Source organism: Eptatretus burgeri, chromosome 9 (assembly GCF_056783735.1).
Source record: "Eptatretus burgeri isolate ZD-2024b chromosome 9, Ebu_testis_v1, whole genome shotgun sequence".
Taxonomy (NCBI): Eukaryota; Metazoa; Chordata; class Myxini; order Myxiniformes; family Myxinidae; genus Eptatretus; species Eptatretus burgeri.
The window spans coordinates 34,001,095-34,027,974 of record NC_140969.1 but is presented as its reverse complement, the minus strand read 5'-3'; the positions used below and the strand labels follow the sequence as shown (position 1 = coordinate 34,027,974).

Genomic DNA, 26,880 nt, shown 5'->3' with positions numbered 1-26,880 from the left:
CTGCTGGCATATCACTTTCTTGATCTCCTCAACATGCATATGTTCTTCTGTTGCCTGCTTATGTGTTTCTCCATGATGAGTAGATTCCTGTTGGCCTAGATTAGCCATAGACTTTATGTTCTCTGATACAGCTGTGAGAAATGGTGCTGTCTTCACATATTTATCTCGAGCAGCTGGTGCCTGAGATATGCCTTTGAACAGCGATGTCTTCCCTTCATTGTTGTATGTCTGCTCCAGGGCCATGTCACTCCAAACACCATTGAATTTTCCTTTGGAAGAGTGAACTGTGAAGTACCCAACCTGGATCCAGCAAACCTTAACCGAACTGTGTTCAATAGAGTAAGAGGATTTTGGGGGTAGGGGTAACTTTGGTTGACAAAAATGTTAATTTTCTCTTTAAAAATTGATAGAACTCACTCAAATTTGCTGTTTTAATTAGCCATGGATACCATGTTCATATCACATTAAGAGAAATTAGTATTCTAATGCAGCATCTGCCTATGATAAGAAAAGTTCTAAAGGCCATCTTCAAAAAACGTTATTTTTAAGGCATTTTTCACAAAATTATGTACTTTTACGAGGTTTACTTCCACAAAGGCAATTTTTTTTGTCAGTTTACAATGCACTGATTGAATTCTTACATTTAGTTCACATTTATTTTTCATGAATGTGATTTTTTTATTTTTTTAGAAATTTTATTGACAATTGCTGTTTTATCAAATTTTTCAAATCTTCCTCAAACAAAAACGTCCGCCAAAATTTTTCGCAAGAGCTTATGAATTGCCAACATTGGTTTTCATGAACTGCAAACATATATCTAAACATCCTGGGGGTGTAAAATTTTATAGCAGAGGCTGTAAGGTCCAACCCTAAAACAGCCTCGTACACAGGTTGGCTCCTGGACTAATTGGAGTTTTCCTTCTCCTTGTCTTAGTCCAATATGGGTAACCCATAAGACAGTGGGGAGAGAGGTTTTATGGTGCCTCTGACTCACCAGGTGATTGCATCATTGGCTATTTGGAGGATTTGTAAGATAACTAACTATTCCACCAGTTAACCAATTTCACCCTCAACAATCACCGTTAGATTGTCCCAGACTGCATATGCAGCTCACCCTCATATCTAATGGTCATTCCACTATCTGCAACCTGTGGACGGGGGTGGTGGGGGATGGTCATCCCCGGTGTTCTCACATGAAAACAACTCTTCCACCGAGGATTAGATATAAGAAGAATAACATTTATAAGAAAAAAAAAACACAAAATAAACAAAGTCCGTCCCTCAAATAAAAACAAAATAAACAGACGGTGCCATCCCCCCCCCCCCAAAAAAAAAATTGGGAAGATATAAATAAAGCACTGTCTTTGTCAACTGTTTTTATCACAATATCTTTGGAATCTCAGAGGTTTGAGGACATCCTATTACAATTTAACTTTTGCAAAATTGATACCGTGGTTATAGTTCAGTGTTTGGACATCCCAGAGATATTTTGAAAAAAATGTTTACAGAGGTGAATTGGCCATCTGGGGGTGTCGAGCTGTATTTTTCGGTTGAGAGATTGAATCCGTCTTTTTCAGATTTATCAGGGTTATCCTGTTTGTTATGAAAAATACTCTTTTCAGTAAGTAGCAGAGAAACATTTTTGTATTCTCCAAAACAGCAAATTTATCTGTTTTATTAGAAGGTGATAATTAAATCAAAGTCTTTGCTCAGAACCAATTTATCAGCATCAGAACAAGGTAAACTAGAAAGCATTTTAAAATACAAATCCCATTGACCGCTTTGTACTCTAACTAAACTTGACAAAAATGACAGTTAAAACAAAATTGTACATTGTATTCATTTTTATTCTCCACATTCTCATAATAAAGTTTGGTTGAAGATTTGATGACAAAAGCTCAATTGATTAAAAAAAAAAAGAAGTTATGGCCTGGACAGACACAGATACACAGAAGTGATTGCGAAACCCCATCTTCTGCAAGGCGGGGGACAGGCTAACTATCCGGAATAGTTAAAACTTTCTTACAAAGTTCCGTGGTTTGTCAGGAACAGAGTGAGAACTGTTGAGCTGAGTTTTGTTTTCCACTAAGTATTGAAAAAGCTAAAAGTTTAGGTATTGAATCTTAATAAGGAGAGAGATAACTGAAATTACAGGGCAGTTCTTATGGAGGGAGCTCAGAGCGGCAGCTGAGCATTTTGTGAAGTTCTCTCACTTACGAGACAGCTCAAACAGTGGATCTCACATTACTCCGAGAAAAAGTCACACATACTTGCTCTACCTCCTTTGAAATATAAATCACAAGAGCGAGAGATGATGGATGGATGAAAAGTACCGCATCGCGAAAACCCTTCGGGATAATTTTGGACTTTAGCAATGACGGATAAAATTAATGAGGCTGCAAAACTTTGTCTTGTGAAAATAATTAAGTTCAGACAAAATAAGTTCTAAATTGCTATAACCTGAAGAAACGGTTGAAGGTAACTTTCCATTTCATAATGCAACTCCTTTTGGAGATTTTAAAGTTTTGGCATCTGGGGTTGAAGATATAACAGAATACTTGTCTCTGTGGAATAATGAACCCAACAATTTACTAAAAGTTGATTTTAAAAAAGCACATTTCCCAATGTAGTAAATGAGATGTAGTTAACTTGATATTGAATCACTTAGTTCCCTTATATAGCTAAATGATCATGTGCCCACAATCTGTGCAGGGCCTTGGGATGCCCGTGACAAGTTGTGAATATTATTGGGTGAAAACCAAACCGTCACAGGTAAACTGTAGGTTAGGACTAGAATTTGTGATTTGGCCAGTGAGCCAGTGTACAATGGCCTACTCTTGCAAAAGAAACGATGTGATCTTTAACGTCACCAGCAAATACACGACCGGTCAAAAGTTTTTACTGAAATTTATGCAGTTTACTGTTTCAATGTACTCTGAAATGAAAGCAAAGAACAAATAAACAATTGCAGATAAAAAAGTAATCATGGAATCGTTTTGTTGAACAAAATTTAATCTAAATTTTTGACTCATCAAAGTAGCCACGTTTTGCACATATTACAGCCGAACATACTCGTGGCATTCTTTCTACAATGGAAATCAAATATTGTTCAGAAAGTTATTCCCAACACTGTTGCAGAAGTTCCCACAAAAGTGTTGCACTTGTAGGTTGCTTTGCTTTCACTCTTCTGTCCAGTTCATCCCAAACCAGCTCTATGGGGTTTAAGTCTGGAGACTGTGCTGGCCATTGCATGATTTGAAGCCTACCGTCTTGTTCTTTTCTTCTAAGGTAGTTCTCACATAGCCTGGAGGTATGTTTTGGATTGTTATCTTGCTGTAAGATGAACCTCTGCCCAACTTGGTGTAGACCAGAGGGTATTGCATGGCACTGAAAAATGCTGTGGTAGCCCTTTTGGTTCAGGGTGCGAGTCACTCTGTGCAAGTCACCGACTCTGGATTCAGCAAAAAAGCCCCAGATCATCACGCTTCCTCCTCCATGTTTGACAGTTGGTGTTCCACACTGGGTAACTATCCTTTCACCTACTCGATGGCGTACAAAAACCCTGCGTGATGAACCGAAGATTTCAAATTTTGATTCTTCAGTCCAGAAGACCTTCTTCCAATTTTCAGTAGTCCACTGGTGGCGCTTCATGGCCCAGGCAAGCTTCTTTTTCTTATTTTGCCATCTTAGCAATGGCTTTCTTACTGCCACTCGACCTGTCAAACCTGCAGCTCGAAGTCTTCTCTCCACAGTTGAAACTGAGACTTCCTTACTTCGACCAATGTTAAGCTGTGTTTGAAGCTGCTGTCCTGTGAGGTGCCGATCACGCAAGCTGTTGACTGTCAGAAACTTGTCTTCTGAATCTGTTGTGGCTTTGGGTCTGCCTGACCTCTTCCTGTCAGAGTTTCCTCCAGTTTCCAAGTGCCTTTTGATGGTGGAGGAAACTGTACTCACTGACAACTTTGTTTTTCTTTGCAATTTCTCTAAAGGAAAGACCGACATGTTTAAGGGTTATGATGGTCTGCCTGTCTTCCTTTGTTAATTGTCTTTGTCTCCACATTATGAGAGCAATATACTACTTCCTGCAGTGCAATATTGTCCAAATAATGCTTCAGAGGGTGTAGCAACACAATTTGTTCCAACACTGCTTTTATACAGACAGAGGGTTTGTAGCTAACCAGCAAAAGTTGGGACACCTGTAGGAATTATTTGCATCAACTTTCAAGGCTTAATTTACTTCCATTGCTGCAGAAGAGCTGCAGTTGCTAACCCATTACTTGTTCCCTGAAAAGGGCCTTTTTAACAACTCTGAAATTTTCATTATTTTTCAGTTTTTGATAACCTCAATTCTTTTCTTTTTTAACCTCTGGCAGTTTACCGCTTGGCTTTGTACCATTTCAGGTTATTCACTGGACTTGAACTGCTTAAATTTCAGTAAAAACTGAAAAATGGGGATGTTCTAAAACATTTGACCGGTGGAGTACTTCGGAGATGGGATAACCAGTTTAATGTCACTGCGAAAGATGACACACTCACTGATTGCAACATCTCACCTGTGATGCACCAGGATTCCAGTTTATAGTTTGGATGGGAATCAAACCTGACAAGACAGTTTAAAGGCGAGCATGCCCTCACCGAGCTATCCTGTTCGGCTTATTACCCCGCGCACGCGAAGCGGAAAATGAGGTTAAGCGATTGATTAATGTCCGTCCTTTCATCTTTCTGTTTGTAAACGTTAGTTTACGATCGAGGAACAACCTATTTAAATTGAATGATATATTTTTAACATGAATCAGAAGATAAACCTCCCGTTTAACGGTACTTTGTCTCTGAATTTGTCCTGATTGCACATGCGCAGAGAGGAGTGACATATATATATATATATATATATATATATATATATATATATATATATATATATATATATATATATTTATATACCTGTTTGCCTGCCTGGCAGTTAAACAAAATTGAAAACCATTTCAAACAGGAAACTGACTGTTTTTAAGGACGTCACAAAGGACTCATGTGTTAAATAGGGTGGTGTAATAGACATTGCGTCAACGATGGTAAATTCCAGAATTTATATATTTATCTAACTTTTACAATCTATATTTTATTTCCATTGAATTATTATCAACTTGAACACTGTAGAACACAAATCTCCTTCTTGTCACTTGCAAGAACCTCCAGTTTAGCAGTACTTGGACATCTTAAATAGGGTGGAGTATAAGACTGCCTCAATAGCGCTAAACTGCCGGAATTTTTGTTAACGATGTTGAAGATCATTATTGAATTTAAATTTAAGTATAGAGTTGAACACTGTGCGGGGATATCATGTTCCTATGAACTCTTCAGTTTTCCTTGTATTTGAAATCACCAGTACACCCACTCCCCATGGGAGCGACAGGATGGATCATGTTGTTATCCCCTCGGGGGTATATAGATTATCGTAGAGCTAGTCTTGGGTCCGTTATTCTATGGTGGACGTGATAAGCAGAGAATGCCTCAAGGATGTCGGGAATCCCCCAGATTTTTTTCAGTTTCATGTTAAACAGCAGTATTGGCAACTGTTTAAAAAGATAATCATGCGTATTTGTGGTTTATAATGCTTTTTACTTCTGGGAGACCTGTTCTTCTTCCTCGTTTTCATGTCTTACTGACTTCCTCAACCCTCGTAGCCGATGTGCAGCACTCAACGGAATCCTTCCATCTTGTCTCTCTGTCAAGGCTGAGGTGCCCCAAAGCAGTGTTCTGGTTCCAGTCCTATTTCTGATCTTCATCAATGACCTCTCTGACTCTGGAAAATCCTCTTTATCTCCTTGCTGATGACTTCACCCTCTGCCGTGACATCCCTCATCCTTCAGACAGGCAGGCTGCAGCCTCTTCCCTCTCTGCAGACCTGGATAAAATCACAAGCTGGTCAAACACTTGGTATACATCTTTCAATCCTGACAAATCTCACACCCTCACGATCTCTCTCCAAAAGGACCGTCTGGCACCCCCGCCTCCACCTCCCCATGCATCTACTTTCTTAATAATCCTTGTGGGGAGTCATCCTCTGGGCTGGCTCCCTTGCCGAAGTCCTTTCCCGGATTGGTGGCATGGAAACCGATGCCTTCAAGATCATTGGAATCTCCCACGGTGAAGCTGAGTCGATGGGCTTATCACATTTCCATCGTCCTTTCTAGTGTACCTCCCTCTGCTCTGTCCATGCTCTACCCGCTCCCCGCCTCCTGATTTCTGCAGGGTACACACGGTCCTCCATCAACCCCCTTCTGGTGAAACTACCTAAATCCAGGATCACTGCTCACCTCCACTCATTCGTTCCTATTTTTCCCCCATCTATGGAACCAAAGTCCACATACTCCTCAATTTCATTCTTCCTTTCAGGTCTTCAAGACTACTATTCACCACCATCTCAGATTATCTCCAATCCAAAACCATTATCTTTTCTCCCCTCGTTAACCCTCCCCCAACCCTCCACCCCCGTCTCCCTCCCTCCATCCCCAACCACGACTCCCTCCAGGTTTACAGTTTCTCCTCCTTTCTGGATATATCTTGTCCACCCCATGCATCCTTTCCTACCCCCCCTACCCGAGGAGATAGATGGCTTTAATCAGAATTTTGGGTAAGGATGGTTTGATAGGCCTACCCTTTGTAAAAAAGGGTGCTGAATCCAAAAAAAGCAGTCTTATTGACCCAACTCAAGACAAAATGACCATTCTAACCCCTTTTTGGCCAAATATTCCCTTATTCCACCAAATAGTGGGTTTAATCAGAACTTTAGGTAAAGATGATTTGACAAGCCTATTTTAGGTAAAAGAGGGTGCTGGTTACCAAAAAAGCAGTCTTATTGACCCTATGTAAGACAAAATAACTATTTTGGCCAGTTTTTGGCCAAATATGAATTGGCCCCAGTGTTGAATATTGTTCTGGGAAATATCAATATTTCAAATATTGATATTTGCAAGCTTTCCATTTACCCTTTCAATTTACCACATTTAATTAGTCATTTCCATTATCATCATCATCACTGTCTTCTTCATCCTCTGAATCATCATCAGTAATACAATCATCGTCATCATCATCCTCGTCTCCATCTGTGACATCTTCTGGTTCCATGGTTTTAGAAAGAATAGTTGGCATCTGACTGCCGGTAAACCAGAGTGGTACAAAATCTCCATTGACCTCTTTCCATCCGTGATCTGTGGGTTGAATGTTCTCTAGTGGATCGCTTCAATGTGCTTGCTTCCAGAGATATGCCACGTAATTGCACCGTGCCAATTTTTGCTTCAGAACATTTTTGCAGGGTGGGAGCATGCCTGCATCAAGTCCCTTTATTTTCTCCAATGGACTGTCTGGATCTGTCGGTTTGTATTTCTGTAGGAAGATTTTCAACCTGGCGTCATTCACGGATGATAATGCTCCCTGACCATAGAGTGAACACACATATCTTTCTACAAGGCTGTCGTCATCATCAAAGGCGGTTGTCTCTCCGAGCATGCTGATGCCTTCGAGATGGAGAGCACTCTTCTGAGCTTTCTTCAATGGGTTCACCTTTCCCTTCCTGAAGAAAGGCGACATGTAGTCGCATCCTGTTAGAGCATGATAACCTGGTAGTGCCTTGCAAACAACCGGGCCGAGGTGGTTTGCTAGCGCAGTAATATGGACATACTTTCTAGTGTTATCACTCGAATGTCCAAGGTCCATCCACACATTGGCCTTGAGTTGTCTCGAATGATACAGGAGAATGACCATGATATCAGTGTCTGTTGCACGGACAACAACATTCTGTCCTGGTATTGCTTTTGACAGCATGCTGAGATGGTATACTAGGCTGGTATCTGCCTCCACGTGTGAGCATTCGTACTCTGGTGCCTCATTGTGTTCTACATTTCCTGACAGAGATGCTGTATACTGAAGACATTGCTCCTCATGTGAAACAACAACAGTCTTTTGTTTTATGATTGGTGCATAATGGTTATGTTTCCATTCCTCCATGAAGAACTTAATAAGTGCAGTTTTGAAATTTGCTGATCTCAAGGCATGTCTGAAATCTTTAGGACGTAACTGGTCTGCACCTGTGATGTGAAATGATCCATCATTTGCACCTCTTGCCTGTTGCTCAACACTCTTTATGCTTTTCACATAACTGTCACAGACAAAGTACACTTTCCTTGCCTTTGGACTGCATATGATCTTCAGGACCAGCTCTGCTACATTCGCAAATCTGAGAGGCAAGTCAGAGGGCAGTGACTGGATTATGAACATGGCATCATAAATGACCGTATCAACTGTTGTTGGCTCTTTGTGTGTAATTTAATCAAATCTTCGAGGTGTTTGGAGAGTGTGTACTTTGGTGTCTTCTTCACTGTGCCAAAAATACTGGCCAAAGAGAGGGGAACCGGGGTTAGTGGAAAGGAAAATACCTTTGCGAGCTCAATCTTTCTGGTACAAGCAAGATAGACTAGTCTGCCCAGCAGGTCCCGTGTTGTCTTCAGCTCAACAACCTTTTCATCTTTACCTCGTATTTTGCTCTTGATAGCAACACTGGCAAAGTTTCTCACTTTTCTTCTTTTCAATGGTTTTTCAAACCTTGAAGAATCCTTCAAGCATTCCTGGAGGAACTCATCTTTCTACTTCTCCCCCAAAGCAAAGAGATTTTGCATGGTCTCTTTTACTTCATCTGGCATTTTCTTGCCATCTGCTAGACAGTACAAATTGGTGTCTTCAATCAGGGAGTTACCAAAGGGATTCATTGTAGTGTCAATCATTTTAGAAATACTTTCCAAGTCTCTTTGAAATTTCTCCACTTTTGACTTTCGTAGTTCATGGCTTGGATTGGCATCCTTGTTTAAAGCTGCTTTTTCAAACAGATGTCTGACTATGGTGCTTCTAGCTGATCTAGTAACTGTCCACCGCCTGGTTGCGCCTTGACTTTGATGGAAAGCAGTGATTCCAGTTTGTCGCGAGGCTGCATCTACATTGATCGTACTCTTTCGTGCTTGATCCACTGGTTGTCTGGCAAAGGAATTGGATGACAATCTTACTGATAAACCACCTTGTTCAAGTTGTTGCGTAATGCCAGGATGGGTGCTGTCCATGTTCAACAGTCTGAGATAGTATAAGCACATGTAACGTGCATAATTGTGACGATTTGCAGCAAAGTAAATGTCGATCATTTTCCCAAGTAAGAAGATGAAAAGATTCACATCATTTGTTCGCACAGCTCTACTGAACAGCATGTAGATGTCAACCATGTCAAAGTAGTTTCTCCAGAACTTTGCATTAACACCATGTTTTCCAGATCTAGTATCATCGCAGAAACTTTCATAAGTCGTCATGAATGCCTTGTATCCACCTGCCTCCTCCAAATCTTTCATCCGTTCAGGGGATGGTGATGCTTGAACAGTCTTCAGGGCTTCAACCAAACGTCCATAGCTCTCATTTGTCTCTTTCAGTTGCAAGAACAAATCTATATGCTTGCTCCGCATAACTGCTAGGAGCACATGCATTTTTCTGGCCTGATTATAGTGTTTTCCTGACAGAAAGGCATTGAGGGAACCCTTGGTGAGGGCACCACTTTCCATTAAAATATGGGCTGCACCTGACCCATCTACCAGATACCCCAGTGCTGACATATTGCGGAATATAATATTCCAAATATTATATTCCAAAGGCAGAGGGCACCAAAACAAACAAAGACATTGTCATACTTTGGTCGCACAGTGTCCTGCAACTGGGAAGCTGGCTTGGCAAAAGCCAAGTCGTAGGTCGTCGCAATGCAATCTTCCTCACACTGTTCAGCCAGGGTAACGTTTCTTTTCATCGTTTCATTAACGACATCAAGCCGTGTAGGAGGTGCTCCGATGTTTGCCAAATAGCCTATCTTCTGAGCCGGTAAATCATCTTTGGTTACTGTGGCGTTCCAGCCAGACTACATTGGTGTTTGTGTGTTTGTTTTGCAAGATATCGTCCATGAAACATCTCTCGCAACGCAAGCCTTGTAGTTTACAGGCTTGTCCATTGTTTGTATATCAAAGGAAAAATTTGATATCTTAATTTTCTTTCTCACTGGTTCGAGTTCTGGATTTGGTATTTCAAGACTTCTCTTGCTTCGTTTGTTCATTGAAATAGGAAGTGTATTCTCTGCAGTTGATGAGCTTGCTACTGTGATTGATTCCGAGCTTGTAGAAGATGTTTTCATTGTTGCTGTTGGTGTTGATATTACTGGAACTTCAATTTGGACACAGATGCCCTGTGTGTCATGATACATTGATTCATCATAGTTGTCCCAAGCTGTGTTTGTGCTTAGTCCTTTGCTTGCTTGCAGGCCATCAGGAAGAACTCGGTTCTTCTCAATAATGTCAGCGGCAATTTGGGTCTCATATTCTTCTGCGGTATGATATCCTATACAATGGCCGAAGTGATGAATAATTTCCTGAACCTTCCTGGAGCCAGTAATACCCTTCAAACCCATGCCCAGCAGCATGTGTTTCAGTGGCTTCACTGTTCCATTAGTAGTTTTGTAGATATCATCCTTGGCTGATGATTCAATATACCGCTCCACTCTCTCACTGGCGTCATCTTTTGAGCCGGTGTACAGAATCCTATAGAACTCTGATATTTCAGTAGGTATATTTGTAGACTGACCATCATGGATTGCTTTTACTGTGATTGGATTTGGGAGTTTATTCTCTCGGAGCTTCTGGATCTTCCCCCTGAGGAACAAAGCTACATTCTTTATTTCATTGTCCATAGCATCCTTTGTGATAGAGAGATAGGTCCCTTGTTTTTAACTTTCTTGATCAACCTGAAGCTTGCTGCCATAATGTGCTTTGATTTTGGACAAAAGATTGTATGGTTCAGAGGTAAGGTCTTCCCTCCCCTCATCTTCTTTGAGAAATCCAATGTCAGTTTGATTGACATCAACCAATTTCTTTGAAATTTCTTTCAGAAATATTTCGGAGTCTATATATGAAATTATTCTTAAGAAAGCAGATTCTCGTCTCTGTGCGTACGTAGAACCTTTTTTCTTTTATTTGAACCTTGGTACCTTTAGCAATATACCTTGCTCTGCATGTGTTGTGGTCATTGACTTCCTTGGCGATGAAGTCGATGTGCTCATATTCACGAAGGAAATCTTTGTCGTTCAGTTGCCTTGCAGCATTTAAAATACTGTCCTGTGCTTGTATAGTTTCACATGGAGATAGTGTTTCAAAACCACTGGGGAAATGCTTACGGTCCGGACCATTGCAGGAAATACAATTTTTCTTCAGCAAACCAGTAGTTGAGGTCGTTGCCACTGGGGGCTGTTCCACCATAGATCGTGTTTCAACAGCAACATGTTCATCAGAAAATATTTTCTTTTCTTTTGACTGTGTCTGATAAGCCGTGAATTTGCTGTAACAGTCACTATGAAATCCATAATGAGGCAGTGGTTCAGCTTCAAAGTTAATGGGTTCACATATAACGAGGTACTTTGATCTCTTCTGATATTGAATTCTGGATTGAGCGACGTCGCCTGCTGTTTCCCCATGTCTGTTTAGTAAAAGGAGTCACTGCATCACCATCATGCTCTGTATCACCCACATGCAGCACACACTGCAACGGCACCTCTCCACCATCAGCCACGATGAGGATTAACTTCCTGGGTAGTTCCTCACGGAGCATGTCCCAAAAACATGAACTGTCTTGTCAGCTGCACAGTAAGATGTCGGCCTAAAGCACATGTTATATCATCTGAGCCACTCAAGGAGGTGCTGCCACCTGCAAACAGAAAATGAAAATACAAATTAAAACAATTAGTCTTAACATCATTGTTGATTTTGCACACTGCTCGAAAAGACTATGCAAACATGCGATATGCCCCAACATGGAATTTCAAACTTTTGACCACTGGTGGCCAAAAACTGAACAAAGCGATTGGCCAATTGGTTACTTCTTCATTATATATTTATCATATATATTTATATGTCATGATTATCATGAACAGAACATAATATTACGTGATACAATTCAAACGATGTGCACACCTTCAGAACATCCAAACGCGGACCAATAGAAATTGACCAAATATCGTCATAATTTGACCGAAAAGGGTTAAAATGGTCATTGTGTCTTGAGCGAGGTCAACAAGACTGGGTTTTTTGGAATCGGCACACTCTTTTACCTAAAATAGGCTTGTCAAATCATTCTTACCCAAAATTCTGATTAAACCCACCTACCCAAAATAATTTGACCGAATATGGTCATATATGGGCAAAAAGGGTTAAAATGGTCATTTTGTCTTGAGTAGGGTCAATAAGACTGCTTTTTTGGATTCAGCACCCTTTTTTACAGAAGGTAGGCCTGTCAAACCATCCTTACCCAAAATTCTGATTCAAGCCATCTATCTCTTGGAATACCATTCTTCCACACAGCCATTGTTTGTGTAAGTCTCCTCTTTCAACTCTGCTGTTGGTGTTTTTCCCCCTCTCACTTCTGTTACTTTGTCCTGTTGAGTGTTCTATCTCTTCCACGAGCCTTGGATCTGTTGATCAGCTCCCAAGTAAATATAGCTGCCACAAGCTTTGTGTGTTTTCACGTCACGAAGATGTCCTCTGCCGAAGAGTTGACTACCTTTACTTCATGAAATAAATCACCCAAACCTGACATGTTCACAGCAGGGTATCCCACAAGGTTCAAAGTCTATACGCTGGTAGCGATCTGTTGTGGGATTGTTTCGCACACGCCCGTCCACTCAGGTTTTGCACCGGCCCACGTCGTCAGGAGCTTGAGGTTCAGTGAGCTGAGAAAGTTCTCCAAGTCGTTTGTTATACCGAGACACAGCCCTTTCTCTGAGCTACCATTCCAAGTGTTTTTGGTGGCTTTTGGAAGCTTTGTGAGCCATTATAGGTAACAATCCTTATCTCACACACACACACACACACACACACACGGTAACCTTGATGGTGCCATTGATCGAACACCGCCATTGATGGGGGTTTCTGCACATGCGCACGGAGCATTCTGGGGCAGATCACATCATTTTGAATGTCTTGTGTATTCATCCCTTGTGTGACAGCAGTTTGTTGCATGCAATAACACTCAAGATCGGTCATCATTTCTCGGGCGTTTTTTAAACTCCTGCGCCATTTAGACACGTGACTATGTGAATGACTTGTACCTCCAAATTGTGCAGACACTACTAGTACAACTACTACTACTACTACTATAACTTACCTAATGGCACCAATTATCCTCACCTTGTAGGTGTCCCAAGGAAAGCTTTTTGGGCCCAAGTTTTTTTTATGAACTGGCCTGCCAGGCCTCATATTCAACTGGGCACGAGTATGTTCTTTGTTCAGGTGCTGACGATACCTCGCTTACACTTCACGAAGATAAGGTGAAATCTTTTAACATCCACCATCTCATTAAAAGAACACACACACACACACACACACACACGTATCGCCCGATGCGACACCATGATGACGGTTTTGGATAAACTTGGATAAACAAAATTGGATAAACATTCTTCTGTGAATTTCCCTTGCTTTTATAATCCTGATCTTCACTAGGAACTTCATGATAACGCCTTTGTTCCACAGCACAGTTGACCTTATTGGCCACCATCTTTGTTCTACCCAGAGCGCTCTCACCAGTAAATATATCACTTTGTATGCTACGTGTGCACAGTGGACAATATGATATAATATCGTCGATAATGTACTCTTCTTTACATTTAGCTTGTGTGTGGATGGGTGATGGTTTCTGAAGTTGGTGTAGTGCAGGCATGATGAGACAAATTGCCTCCTCCTGCATCAAAGTTCCTTTTGTGTATCTGCTTGGATAATGGGGAAGATCCAGAATTAGGAGCATTGTACGGACAACAAATTGTAGCTCAGCCATTTTGTGGCCTGCGCATATATTCTTGCGCTGTTGCAGTATGCTTCACCTCCAATACTGAATCCATTACAAAACCGAGGAGCCCAAATATAAATTGTTTCCTTCATATGAAAATTTGCAGAAAGCAACCATTCATATCATAAAGCCGTTTTACTGTTTTCTTTCCAGCAGGTGTACCACGAACACATTTGTGGGAAGTGATGGTGACACAGTTAATGGGGTACTAACACTGCATGGATTAATCATTGCCAGGATTACCTGGGGAAATCCTGTAGAGCTGTTGCTGCTTTTTGTTTATCATTTTTTTGTGTGCTATTTCTCCTTGCAAAACATTTTTTTTAAACATAGAAAAACTGGACCTGAAGCTTATCTGGTCCCTGGCCTAATGTTGTAACCCAAATTTGGTCGCATTCTGACTGGTGGGTTTGGAGAGAAAGGGTTTTTGAAAGAATTTACACGATTTTTCCCAAACATTGACTAAGTCCGCCATTTTGACACGCACTTCTGGTCACGTGATCGGCATGGCCTCCGCAATTTAACATCAGGGCCGTGTGCTCATGTCGTGACCCAAATCTGGTAGCATTCTGACTGGTGGGTCTTGGAGAAGAAGATTTTTGAAGAAATTTACTAAGTCCGCCATTTCGACTGACTTGAAGTCACGTAACTGGAACGAGCTTCGCAATTCCTGTTACCAGTCAGGAGAGGAACGTTGCTGCCGAATTTCAGCCGGATCGGCCCATTGGTTTGGCCGGAGAAGTCGAAATAGGAGACGGACGGACGGTGCGTGATGACAACACCTGATGTGGAATTTAAATTCCAGATAAGCTAAAAATGATAGACTGATAAACAAATACCCGGCAGTCAAGATATAAACAACAGCATTAATTTGTTCCTACCTGCTTGTCCAACCTGGCCTCCTGCAATGTTCCAATTACATCAGCACCAGGTAGTTATCCATGTACGCGATGAAGTACAAGTACTGTTTAATTGTCTCTAATTTATACTACCCTATCGTCATTCTACATAGTGACTTCATCACGTTTTTTTTTTTGTTGTTTGTTTGTTTTTATCCTCCTTTTCCCCTACCTCTTCCCCCTTCAAACTGTGCCCTTGCTTCCTCTTGCTGCTTGTAAGTTTAAGAGTGCATTTGATTCCACTCTGAGCCGTTCTGAGATCCGGCATCCCAATGCTACGGTATTTACATGTGCGCAATTTAGCTGAGAATAAGATGAGCAATCACCACTTGCATTAGCAGATTTATTCAACCCTGTTATGTGACTTATTGTGAGCAGAGCATGGAATGTATCAGCCTGGCCAGTCATTGATCAGGGATGAGAGCACTGGGGCAGGGTTTTAGGTTTATAGTGCCATGGCATTACACAACTTCGCAGATATCCAGGAAAGGGCAAATAATGACAGATCACAATTTTTAAAGTGTCTTGTACAAGGGTCGTTCAAACTTTGATATGGCTTTTGTTGTTTGTTTGTTTGTTTTTATTTTGTCGGTTGATGTTTTTTTTAAACACTTTGAACCGAAGCGGCCAGTTTACTGGCCAATCAAACCTCCATATAGCCGAGTGGCCGGATTTTTCTCCAGGGAGCCTCGGGTAGGGGAGTCGAAAGTCCAAGGAGCTCAAGGTTCAAAGGCCGAAGCTACTTCGTAAGGTAATGGATGTTGATTAACAAGGAATTTTGTCCCTTTGTAACCGATACCTATAATCACCTGTTCCCTGCTTGAATGTAATTGCTGAAAAATCAAGATTCCAGCAAGTGAGATGATTATTATGATTAAGGCTGGAATGGCATACAATTATGAGATTTCTGCTCTAAAGAAAACATCCAGCCTTTTGGAATTTGCAGATTGGTGGAAACACTATGGTGGTGATATCCTGTCGAAGGCTTCCATACCTTGGCAGTAATAATTTGTCAACAAACGAGGCAAATAAGACTGATGTTCTGCACGAGCATTATATGCATCCTTATGAACTCGACAGTGAAGGCCTAAGAAAGCTTCTCCTCTGATAGTATGAGTGAGTGTCTAAAGCCAAAGTATAGCCTACCTTGAAAAGCGGTATCATATTTATAAATATAGATACAAGCTTGATTATGTACCAAAAGTTGTCCGGGTCAAATTTGAACCAACCTCGTATTTTAAAGCAAGTGCCATGAATGAGATGTTTCACTGACTGTTCATCTTGTGAAATGGGAATGAAAATTTTAATCTTCTTATTATTATTTTGTATGCAATGCATGTTTGTGGGATAGCACGTGGCTGTGCTGCTGATGCAATGCCCTCTGTAGGTTAGAGCAGAAATTTATTATTTTTTCAGGGTACCGACAATAACTCGCCTACCCCTTGTGAAAGACGTCGTGCGATCTTTAACATCCACTGAACTCATGCTATCAGACGGGACAGCCAGTTTAACGCCCATCTGATGGACGACACATACATCGATGCCTCACCCTGAAAGTATAACACCCGGATGACAGCTTATAGCTGGGTCAGACTCAAACCCAGGCTACACAGCTCAGAGGCTGTGAATGTGCGTACCTCCAGGCTATCCTGCCAGCCTGGATTTTAAATGGATACTATACCCGCTCCTTATGGGAGCAGCAGGAAGGGTCGTATTGTTGTCTTCTTTGGGGTATATCAATTTCAGTAGATCAAGGCTTCGGTCTGTTCGTCTGTGGGGGATGCGATAAGCGCATGATACCTCAAGAACTTCGGGTTTCATACCTTTCGATTTAGTGTTAAACAGCAGTAGCAACTGTTTAAAAAGGTCAGGACCGTGTGCTCATGACCGTGAGCTTCCAGACCCGCCAGTCAGATAAGTAATGAGTCCAGGGAATCATACATGTTTGTGGTTTATAAGTTTGTTTGTTTTTTTTCTTCCAGTAGGGGTGCCCACGAAACGCCATGATATGCTATTCGTACATATTAACAATGCATTTGTCCAAGGAGGAAGAAACCCCTTGGGGAGAGGGGATATTATTAGTATTGATATTGTTCTGTAATAACATTAATCTAATGCTATTGTCATTGATGTTGTCATTAGTCCGTTTCCCCACTGATGTGTGTGTGTGTCCGTCCGTAACTTTTTTTTTACCATTTGAGCCTTTGCCATCAACAGAGCTTTGTTATGAGAAGACAAATAAATAATTTCGTAAAAGGGTCAAACGTCATGGTTGCATAAAATCGTCAATTTTTATCCAATTGACCTGAAGTTTTAAGAATTTGCATAATGGGTCACTGTATTGGTTCACCAATTAAAATGGAGAAGCAGATTTTTTTGTTTTTGATCAAAAGGTCAAAGGTCAAGGTTGCATAAAATCATCAATTTTCATCAGATTGATTTGAAATTAGAGCATGTTTGACTATCGGGTGACTGAAGCCCATTGCTTTTGAGGTCAAAAGGTCAAGGTCACTTGACGTCATCATTTTTTTTTCTTTAAGCTGGTTTTGTCATATTTAGCATAAGAACGAAGTCTGACTACAAAAATTACATGGACAGGCTTTGCGTTCTCAGATGCTTTTGACTTACCTCCACCACCGAAGGTGAAGGAGGTTGTTTTCACCCCACACTCTGTCTGTTTGTTTGTTTGTTTGTTTGTGTGCAGGATATCTCAAAAACTTGTGGACGTATCCGAATGAAATTTGGTGGGCAAGTTGGGTGTGTGAAAATGACAAACTGATAAGATTTTGGTGTAGATCCCGATCTGGATCCTGCTCCGAGAATTTTTTTAAGTGATTCTTCACCATTGAGAGATAGGGCCAAAAATGATATATAGCATGATATCTCAAAAAGTTGTTGACAGATTTGGACAGAACTTGGTGGACATGTTGAGCATTTTGACAAGGAAGAATTGATTCCATTTTGGTGAAGATGCGAATCCGATAATTTTTTTTAAGTGATTCTTCACCATTGAGAGATCGGGCTAGATTAATATATAACACGATATCTCAAAAAGTTGTGGACGAATTCGGATGAAACTTGGTGCCAGACCGTATCAAAAGCACGCAACACGTCTATGGAGACGGCTCTGATTTCATGCCTGGCATTGAGGACCTCCATCCATTGTTGGGAGAGCAGAAGCAGCATATCCAGGGTAGAGTGACCTGGTCTGAAACCAAATTGATGATCAGAAATCAAGCCATTGGAGAAGAGGAAGGATTTGATGTCTGAAGCGATGATGGATTCCATAACCTTGCTGATGATTGGGAGAAGGCTGATTGGTCTGTAGTTACAGGGATCTGTTTTTGCACCTTTTTATGCAGGGCAGTGATGTTAGCAGATTTCCAAGCAGATGGCAGATGACCTTGGGCAAATGAGAGGGTGAATAGAACAGAGAGAGGGTGAGCAAGAGCAGAAGAGCAGGCTTTGAGGACACGTGGGCTGATGCCGTCTGGACCGGTTACAGAGTCTGAGTCGAGGTTTGACAGCAAGCTCTCCACCTTGTCAGGAGAAAAGGACACAGAGTCCAGGGACAGTTGGGTGCGACTGGGTTAAGGTGGGTAGAGAAAACGATGGGTTTTAGACACAAGATTTAGCTGTAAACACCGAGTTTAGGCATTCAGCCTTTTAACTTGTGGTATCAGCAGTGCGGCCATTTGAGGTAAGGGAGGGGGTGGAGGGGGAACATACACCAGAAACAGATTTGATTAAACGCCACCAGGATTTTGAGGAGGGAGAGAGGTTTGAGAGTTCAGACTTGAGATGAGAAAGATGTTGTTTTCTGGCTCTCCTGGGGGTAGATACACACTTGTTCCGAGCTTTGTGGAAGGAACTGAGATTGCCCTCAGTTGGGTTTGCTTTCCATGAGGCAAAGGCAAGTTGTTTCAGGAAAACTGCCTCGCCACAAGCTTCAGTAAACCAAGGGCGGGAGGAAGGGTAGGACAACTGAACACGAGAGGGGATAAATCTGTGCATGAGGGAGAGCAGGTTTCTTTGAAAGAATTCCCAGGATGAGTTGATGGAGAAAGTAGAGATAGGAGACCAGTCTATAAGTTTGAGGGCTGCTTGGAGACCCTGCCAGTCGGCCTGAGTGAAATGCCAGACTCGACGGCGGTGAGGTGGTTCTCTGATAACAGCCAGAGAGATGTCCACTTTGACAAGGACGTGGTCAGAAGAACCGGTTGGAGCGAAGGAAGAACAGCAGATATTGTCAGGGAAATTTGTCAAAACCAGATCCAGAAGAGATGGAGTACCATTGGTTGAGATCCGGGTAGGGAAGTTGACCGATTGAGTCAGTCCCAGTGAGTCACAGAAAGCTTTTGCTGAGGTGCCATGACAGGTGAGAGAGGTACCCACACCTAGCCAACTGGCATGATGACAATTCCAGTCACTACATATGAGGAAGAGAGAGTTTGGATGAGAAGATAGAAGTTGGTCCATGTTTGTGAATAGTGAGGTGTAGATGGAGTCATCACTGTTCGGTGGACGGTACAGTACACATATAAACATGAGGTGGGAGTGGAGGGGAAACCATAGCCAGAGGTATTCCTGGGAGTGTGGGGGAGTGAGGTCAGTGCATGGAGAGTGAGGAATAGAGTCTTTGATGGAGAGCAACTTCTCTATCAGGATGAGGCTCAGGTCTGTCATACTGGAGGAGGGAGTAACCAGGGAGAGATACTTGGGAGTCAGAGACATCTTGAGGGAGGAAAGTTTATATTCAGCAGATTATCTCTGGTGGTCTCAAAAAGTTGTGGACGGATTCAGATGAAACTTGATGGGCAAGTTGGGTGTGTGACAAGGAAGAATGATTCGATTTTGGTGAAGGTCCGAATCTGAATCTGCATCCGAGATTTATTTCATTTTCAAAGTGATTTTTCACCATTGAGAGATTTGGGTTAAAAGCGATAAATTAAATGATGATATTTCAAAAATGTTATGGGCCTGATATGTTCTCATGGATCAGGCATTACGTGGCGGAGGTATGCGCTCCACCGAGTACCCTTCTAGTTACTTTTGTTGTTAGAAGTGGCCTTGGTAAAATGTCACGATAAGCTATCCATACACCTTTATATGGATTTCGCCCAAGGCAGAAAACCCCCTTGGGGAGGGGGGAAAATGAAGTCCTTTCAACCTCCATCGTGTGACCCTTAGTCCTCCTGTCGGGTTTGGTTTCAATTGGATAAGTAATGACAAATGTATGACAGTCAGAAATAGACAGACTGACACCAAGTTATGTACTTTAGTCTGATTAAAGTCAAGTTTTTTTTTTCATTTACATGATGTTTTAACACCTTTTCGAGAAGACATTATGTCAGGTGTGGTTTAGGCTTTTGTTTATTGTTTTTGCTGGTAGATATACATGCTACACTGGATGATCACAACACACACTCTCTCTGCCTTTTATAATGTTACCATTCACTTAAAGACATGTATGTTTGACTTTCTCATCACTAATTTGCTGCAGTTTTCATAAACTTCAAATGAAAATAAGTCCTAAGAGGTTCAGTCCCAATCCGAATGACATCTACTGAGCTTCGATCAGCAATGCTTGGATCTCAAGCTGGACGTACAGCACCAACATTACAAAGCAGCCTGAAAGCCCTTGTCATGAAAGAAGAAAGTTGTATTCTTTGTAAAGGTGAACAAGTCTATAAAACCCCAAAAGTTGCACATTGTTTCCAGCATTGGGCTCTGCTTTCAGGTCTTTTGGTAAAGGTTGTGATCCCTTCACTGAACAAGGATTCATTAACATCACAAACTTGCTTGCCTGGAGAGAATGAAGCAATTTATTGCCAGGAAAACAATGCATGTAGCGCCGGGAGGATTGGACATGCATCGCAGCTATGGCTGTACCCGAGCAATCGTGGAGGGGCCTTATGATCTGATATGGTCATGGTCTTGCTGCATGTCCCATCCTCCACAAGCATTGGTGAAAATGTTGTGACTATTTTAACAAGGTAACATGAAACGAGGCATGAAGCTGGAAAATGTCTGTTCAATGTGTAATCTTTCATTATGTAATACCGAATGCTTTGGTGCGTTTATGTTGTTGCCTCAGGTCACCAAGAAACCCCGATCAGAAGATGATCAAGCGAGTAATTGCCTTGGAAGGAGACATTGTCAGGTGGGTGTAAAAGCAAAGTCCATAATAACTGGTTCTTTTGAATCTTGCCAGCTTTTACAAAGTGGAGACGACTAGGAGTGCTGTCATAATGCTAATATGACAATGGGTTCTTTTTGACCTTGATCATACATTAAACTTTCTTTTTATTCCTGTATCATGAGATCTGATCCTCCTGAAACAGCATGATTTTCATGGAATGGAAGGTCTGCTTTGGTCTTCAGTTTTAATGAATAATGATCAGCCAGATAAGACATCCTCATTGAAAGCTCTTTATGCATGGATGTCACTCTGAAATGCACACAAGGCCCATGAAGGTTTTTTTTTATGAATATAAATTGTTATTCGCCAGTGTATATTATTTAATCTAGGCAGCACGGCCACAATGCTTTCTTGCAGCTCCAACCAATTACCATGAGTCCGCATGCATCTTCCTCAGTTTACCAATCGCGCTTATCCGTTCTGCCTGTCTACCTAGTTTAACTGCCTCATGAGTCCTGTTGTTGCTTCAATGCTGTTACTGTCACCTTTGTACCTCATTCCCCATCATCCATTTCACATATGCTTGTGAACAGTGTGCAGGAAACATTATTTCTTTATTTTATTTTATACTCTTTTATAGGGTGGCAGGGAAACTTGTTGTGTAAGCATACTGTATGTACAAATATCTGTTTAGTTTGAATTTCCATTGTTCCACATACCACATCAGAATCGCACATTATCCCACTTGCACTATCCCACGTAAGCCTGGCATTGGCTTAGCAGTTTGGGTGGTGGCTTGGGATCCCAGGGTCCTGAGTTTAAGCCCCGTTGGCCGCTGAATTAACACCAGGGGGTTGACTCAGCCTGTCATCCTTCTGAGGTCGGCGGAATGAGCACCAGTGCGTACTGGTAATTAATAGGGGCATCAGCGGCATAGCTGCACCCCGAACCAATGATGCAACCAGCAGTCAAAAAAGGGTGTACACGATGGGAACTATCCCACATAATCATCCCGAATTATTGTCACATACCATGTCGCATCATCCCTCGTTGTTAGATATATCCCTGAAGCCACTAAATGATATAAAAGTCGACCCCTTGGCAAATTGTTATATGTCTACATTTGTAAGATGAAATGTCTGTCTGTCAGCCAATTACGTGATGACCGCTTGATGTACATGGATGAACCAGGCAGAAGACCATACAGCTATCAAATTAGTCGTGGCTCAATTTAGAGGAGTCGGAAGGTAAGTTGTGAGTGATGAAATTGTCGGGGTAGTGCAGCAAGATCGAATAATGGGTAAAAAAAACAATGGCGAAGGGGGAGGGTTTGTTGTTTAGTAGAAGCTTAAACAGCAAGTGTCTCATGTTGGTCATGGGTCAGGACTTTTGATGTAAGTACCAGTGTTGTACATGGGTTAATTGCTCCATAACAGTTAGGTGGTGTATATATATATATATATATATATATATATATATATATATATATATATATATATATATATATGTATATGTATGTATATATATGTATATATATATATATATGTATATATATATACATATATATATATACATATATATACATACATATACATACATATATATACATACATATATATACATATATATATATATACATACATATATATACATATATATATATATATATATATATATATACATATATATACATATATATATATATATATACATATATATACATATATATATATATATATATATATATACATATATATATATATATATATACATATATATACATATATACATATATACATATATACATATACATATATATATATACATATACATATATATATACATATATATATATACATATATATACATATATATATACATATATATATATACATATATATATACATATATATATATATATATATACATATATATACACATATATGCACATATATGCATATATACATATATACATACACACATACACATATACACATATATACATATATACATATATACATATATACATATATACAGGTAGTGGACACAAAAATGGAAACACCAATGTAAAGTCACTTAATATGGCATTGGGCCACCACATGCGGCCAATACGGCCCATATGCGCCATGGAATAGAGTCCACCAGCATCTGGAATTCTGCAGGAGTGATGCGGCACCATTCTTCCACGAGAAAGTCGATCAACTCACACCTGCTTGATAAGGATTCGCATACCTTCTCATACTGAGAAGGCCACGACATAAGGATAGCATCAGTGTCATGCTCATCAAACCATTGGGAAACCACACTTGATCTGAACAGATGGGGGGCATTGGAGGGTCTCCTCTTGCAGGCAGCCATGCTAGCCATAATTATAGGCAACCAGGCCTGTGCAGCATTTTAAAATGTTGCACAGGGTTATCTGAATGCCAAAATTTGGGTTATCTGAAATTGGAGTGTCAGATAAGGTATTGTCATCATGCACCGTCCATCCTTCTCCTATTTTGACTTGTTCAGCCAAACTGCTGGGCCGATCTGGCTGAAATTTGGCAGCAATGTTCCATTCCTGACTGGTAACAGGAATTGCAAAGCTCGTTCCGGTCATTTGACTTTAAATTGGTCAAAATGGCCGACATAGTAAATTTCTTCAAAAATCTTCTCCAAACCCACCAGTCAGAATGTTACCAAATTTGGGTTGCAACTTTAGAACAGGGTTCTGATGTTAAATTGTGGAGGCCATGGTGATCACGTGACCTGAAGAGTGTCAAAATGGCAGCCGTACAAATTACTTCCAAAATCTTCTTTTCCAGACCGGCCAGTCAGAATGCTATCAAATTTGGGTTACAGCATTATGGCAGGGTAGGGAAATTAAATTGTGGCGGTCATGCTGATCACGTGACTGGAAGTGTGTCGAGATGGCCAACTTGGTCAACTTTTGGGAAAATCGCATTAATTTCTTTAAAAATCTTCTTCCCCAGATCCATCAGTCAGAATGCTCCCAAATTTGGGATACTACAACAGGACAGGGCTCAGATAAGCTGCAGTTCCATTGGTCCTATTTTTTATACATGATTCGAAGCATGTTGGGATGTTATTTGCTTCATTAACACCTGCGTCACACCTGTGTGGAAGGTGTTGCTTGCTGTTTCTCATTTACCCAGGTGTGTCCATTTTTTTTTTGTCCACCACCTGTATATATAAATATATCTACATTGAATAATAAATGTCAGTGTCAGTCGGTCAATCAGTCATTCAGTGTGCTTGTCTCCTCCATAACCCCAAAACCATGAAACCTCGCGGCCCCAAACATTGCATGCATACTAAGGGAACTAAAAATGATTTCGGATTTGTGGATCAGATTTGGTGGACTAAAGTGTCAATCTGGAGTGAAATCTGAAAATGTTAAGAAATTACTGATTCCTATAACTAAGCGTATGAGCGTATTTATTAAAGGAAGCCCATGCTTCCATCTTCTCCATATTTACACAACAACATGTGAAATTGTTAAAGCATTTAAATTAACTTTTTCGACTGTTCCAACACTTATATTGAGTGAAGAAAAGATTAACGAATATGCCCAAAGTGTAACTTCATTGAGGTAAACAAAAATCATTTTAAAGCAGGCGAAAGCTCCCGCAGCACGAGCAGTTGGCGTGGCGACCGTGGCTCCGGTTCTCTTTGGGGAAATCCCTGGAGCTTGGAAGGCAAAATAAATTATGGAGGATTAGTATGAGTAAAGCGAATCACGAGTTCAAGAGAGAATTGAAAAATGTTTTCAGTAGCTACAAAGCAATGCATCCCCACCCCATGGCAGGATGGCCGACAAGTACGCACACTCCCTCTAAGCTGTCAAGCATGGGTTTGAATCTCAACCCAACTATAAACTGTCGTTTTGGTGTCTCACAGGCAGGATGATCAATCAATGTGAATGCTGTCCCTCAGATGGACGTTAAACTGGGCGTCGCATCTGCCCGAATTAGTTGGTGGACATTAAAGTACCCTGCATAATGCCCTTCACGAAGAGTAAGAGAGCTATCCCCAGCATTCTGGCCAAATTCCAAATTACTGCTCTAACCTACCCAGGCACTGCATCAGCAGCACTGCCACACCCTCAGTCAATGATGCTGCTCGCAGCCTTGTGCTGTACCGGAAAAAAGAAGATGGCCAGACCCCTATGTATCATAGTTTTATTCTTCCTGCCTTCCTTCCTTCCTTCCTTCCTTCCTTCCGTGTAAGTGCTTCTTCATCAGGATAAATATTCCCATAATATTTTATTGTAATAATATTTTTATTAATTTACTCTGAAAAATTTCCACTCAATTGCCAAAATTGTAAAACAAGTGATTTTGATCCGTGTCCCTGTATAGTTGTTTTGAGAGTGCGTTCCGATTGTCTGACAACAAATCAGATTTTGAATATCTTTTTCACATGGTCCACTATATGTATATGGACTGCTCCAGAGTTGGAACACCAACCATTGTTCATGTTCTGGCCCTTAATGGAAAAACATTCAATATTGTCTTCCCAAAAGCATTTCAAGAAGATGTTCGGTTTTGTTGATATTTTGTTCAATGTTTTGCAGCTTGATAAATATAATGTTTGTCTCTAAATATGTGCTTAATTGTGATAGTTCAATAGATGTATGTTAGATCCCGGGCAACGCCGGGTACCTTGGTGGGAGGTAGGGAAAGGGTCGAGGTGGAGGAGGGAGGAGAATGCGTGGAGTGGGGGTCTGGAAGCAGAGAGGGAAAGGGTGTGGTAGGGAAGGGTGAGGTGGGAGAAGGGTGGAAGGAGGGAAGGAAAGGGTAGGGTGGTGTGGGAAGAGGGAGGGAAAGGGTGTGGTGGGGGAAGGGTAGGAGTAAGGAGGGAAAGGGTAGGGTAGGATTCTGGAGTGTGTTGGAGTGAAAAGACGGAGGGACAGGGTGGAGCTGTGAGGAGGGAGGGGAATGGGTAGAGTTGGTGTCTGGAGAGGGCTGAAGCTAGGAGGGAGGACAGGAATCGGTAGAGTGGGAGTCTGCAGGGAGTTGGGGTGGGAGAAGGGAGAAGGGGGGTGGGTTTGGAAGAGGGAGGGAAAAGATGGAGGTGGGACTCTGGAAGGGAAGGGGGGGGGTGGGACTCTGGAAGGGAAGGGGTGGGGTGGGAGTCTGGAGGGGGAGCGGTGAGGTGGAAGTCTGGAGGGGGAGAGGTGGGGTGGAAGTCTAGAGGGGGAGAGGTGGGGTGGGAGTTTGGAGGTAGAGGGGTGTGGTGGGAGTCTGGTGGGGGTTAGGGAGGGAAAATGGAGGGAAAGGGTGGAAGTGAGACGACGGAGTGAGGGGGGTGGAGGGGGAATGGGCAGGAGGAGAGGGACACAGTGTTGCCTGGCAATGCCACATAACTTTGCTAGTATACAGTACAGTGCCTACAGAAAGTCTACACCCCCTTGAAAAATTTCACCTTTGGTTTTTTTTTGTATACATTGTCGAGGCTTGTATGAGAGCTAACACACAACACACAGCAAGGGAGGCAGGAGACAAGAGAGGTGGGAGAGGGAAGTACAAAACAGTAGGGAACAGAGACATGAGGAGATCTGTGGAAGGGAGAGGAATGGGACAGGATTGTTGCCTCATAGCTTGGAATTAAATTGCATTATATTAGACTTTGTCCACCTTTACTTACACATCGTAACCCACAAATTCCAAGTGAAAAATAAATTCTACAAATTTCAGAAAATTAATTAAACATACAAAACGAGAATATCTTGGTTGGATGTGTCCATCCCCCTGAGTTAATACGTGGTGGAAGCACCGATGACAGCAATTACAGCTGAGTCGGTTGGGATTGGGCTCTACCAACTTTGCACAACTTGATGAAGCAATATTTTCCCATTCTACTGTTCAAGCTCAGTCAAGTTGTGTGGGGAGCATTGATGGACAGCAATCTTCAAGGCATGCCACA

The 26,880-nt window shown here is 41.5% G+C and overlaps 1 protein-coding gene across 8 annotated transcripts in view; it reads left to right on the top strand.

The window, feature by feature from the left end:
- The window catches only part of IMMP2L (inner mitochondrial membrane peptidase subunit 2), a 399,170-nt gene that overhangs the window by 279,200 nt on the left and 93,090 nt on the right, over positions 1-26,880 (top strand). For all 8 annotated transcript variants that reach the window (XR_015061555.1, XR_015061554.1, XM_085894669.1 and 5 more), the window contains one exon: positions 20,905-20,970. Coding sequence is in view for 6 of the 8 variants with exons in the window: in XM_085894669.1 (XP_085750795.1) it covers positions 20,905-20,970 (66 nt within the window). In the remaining 2 variants the exon portion in view is untranslated. The remainder of the gene's footprint in view (positions 1-20,904; positions 20,971-26,880) is intronic.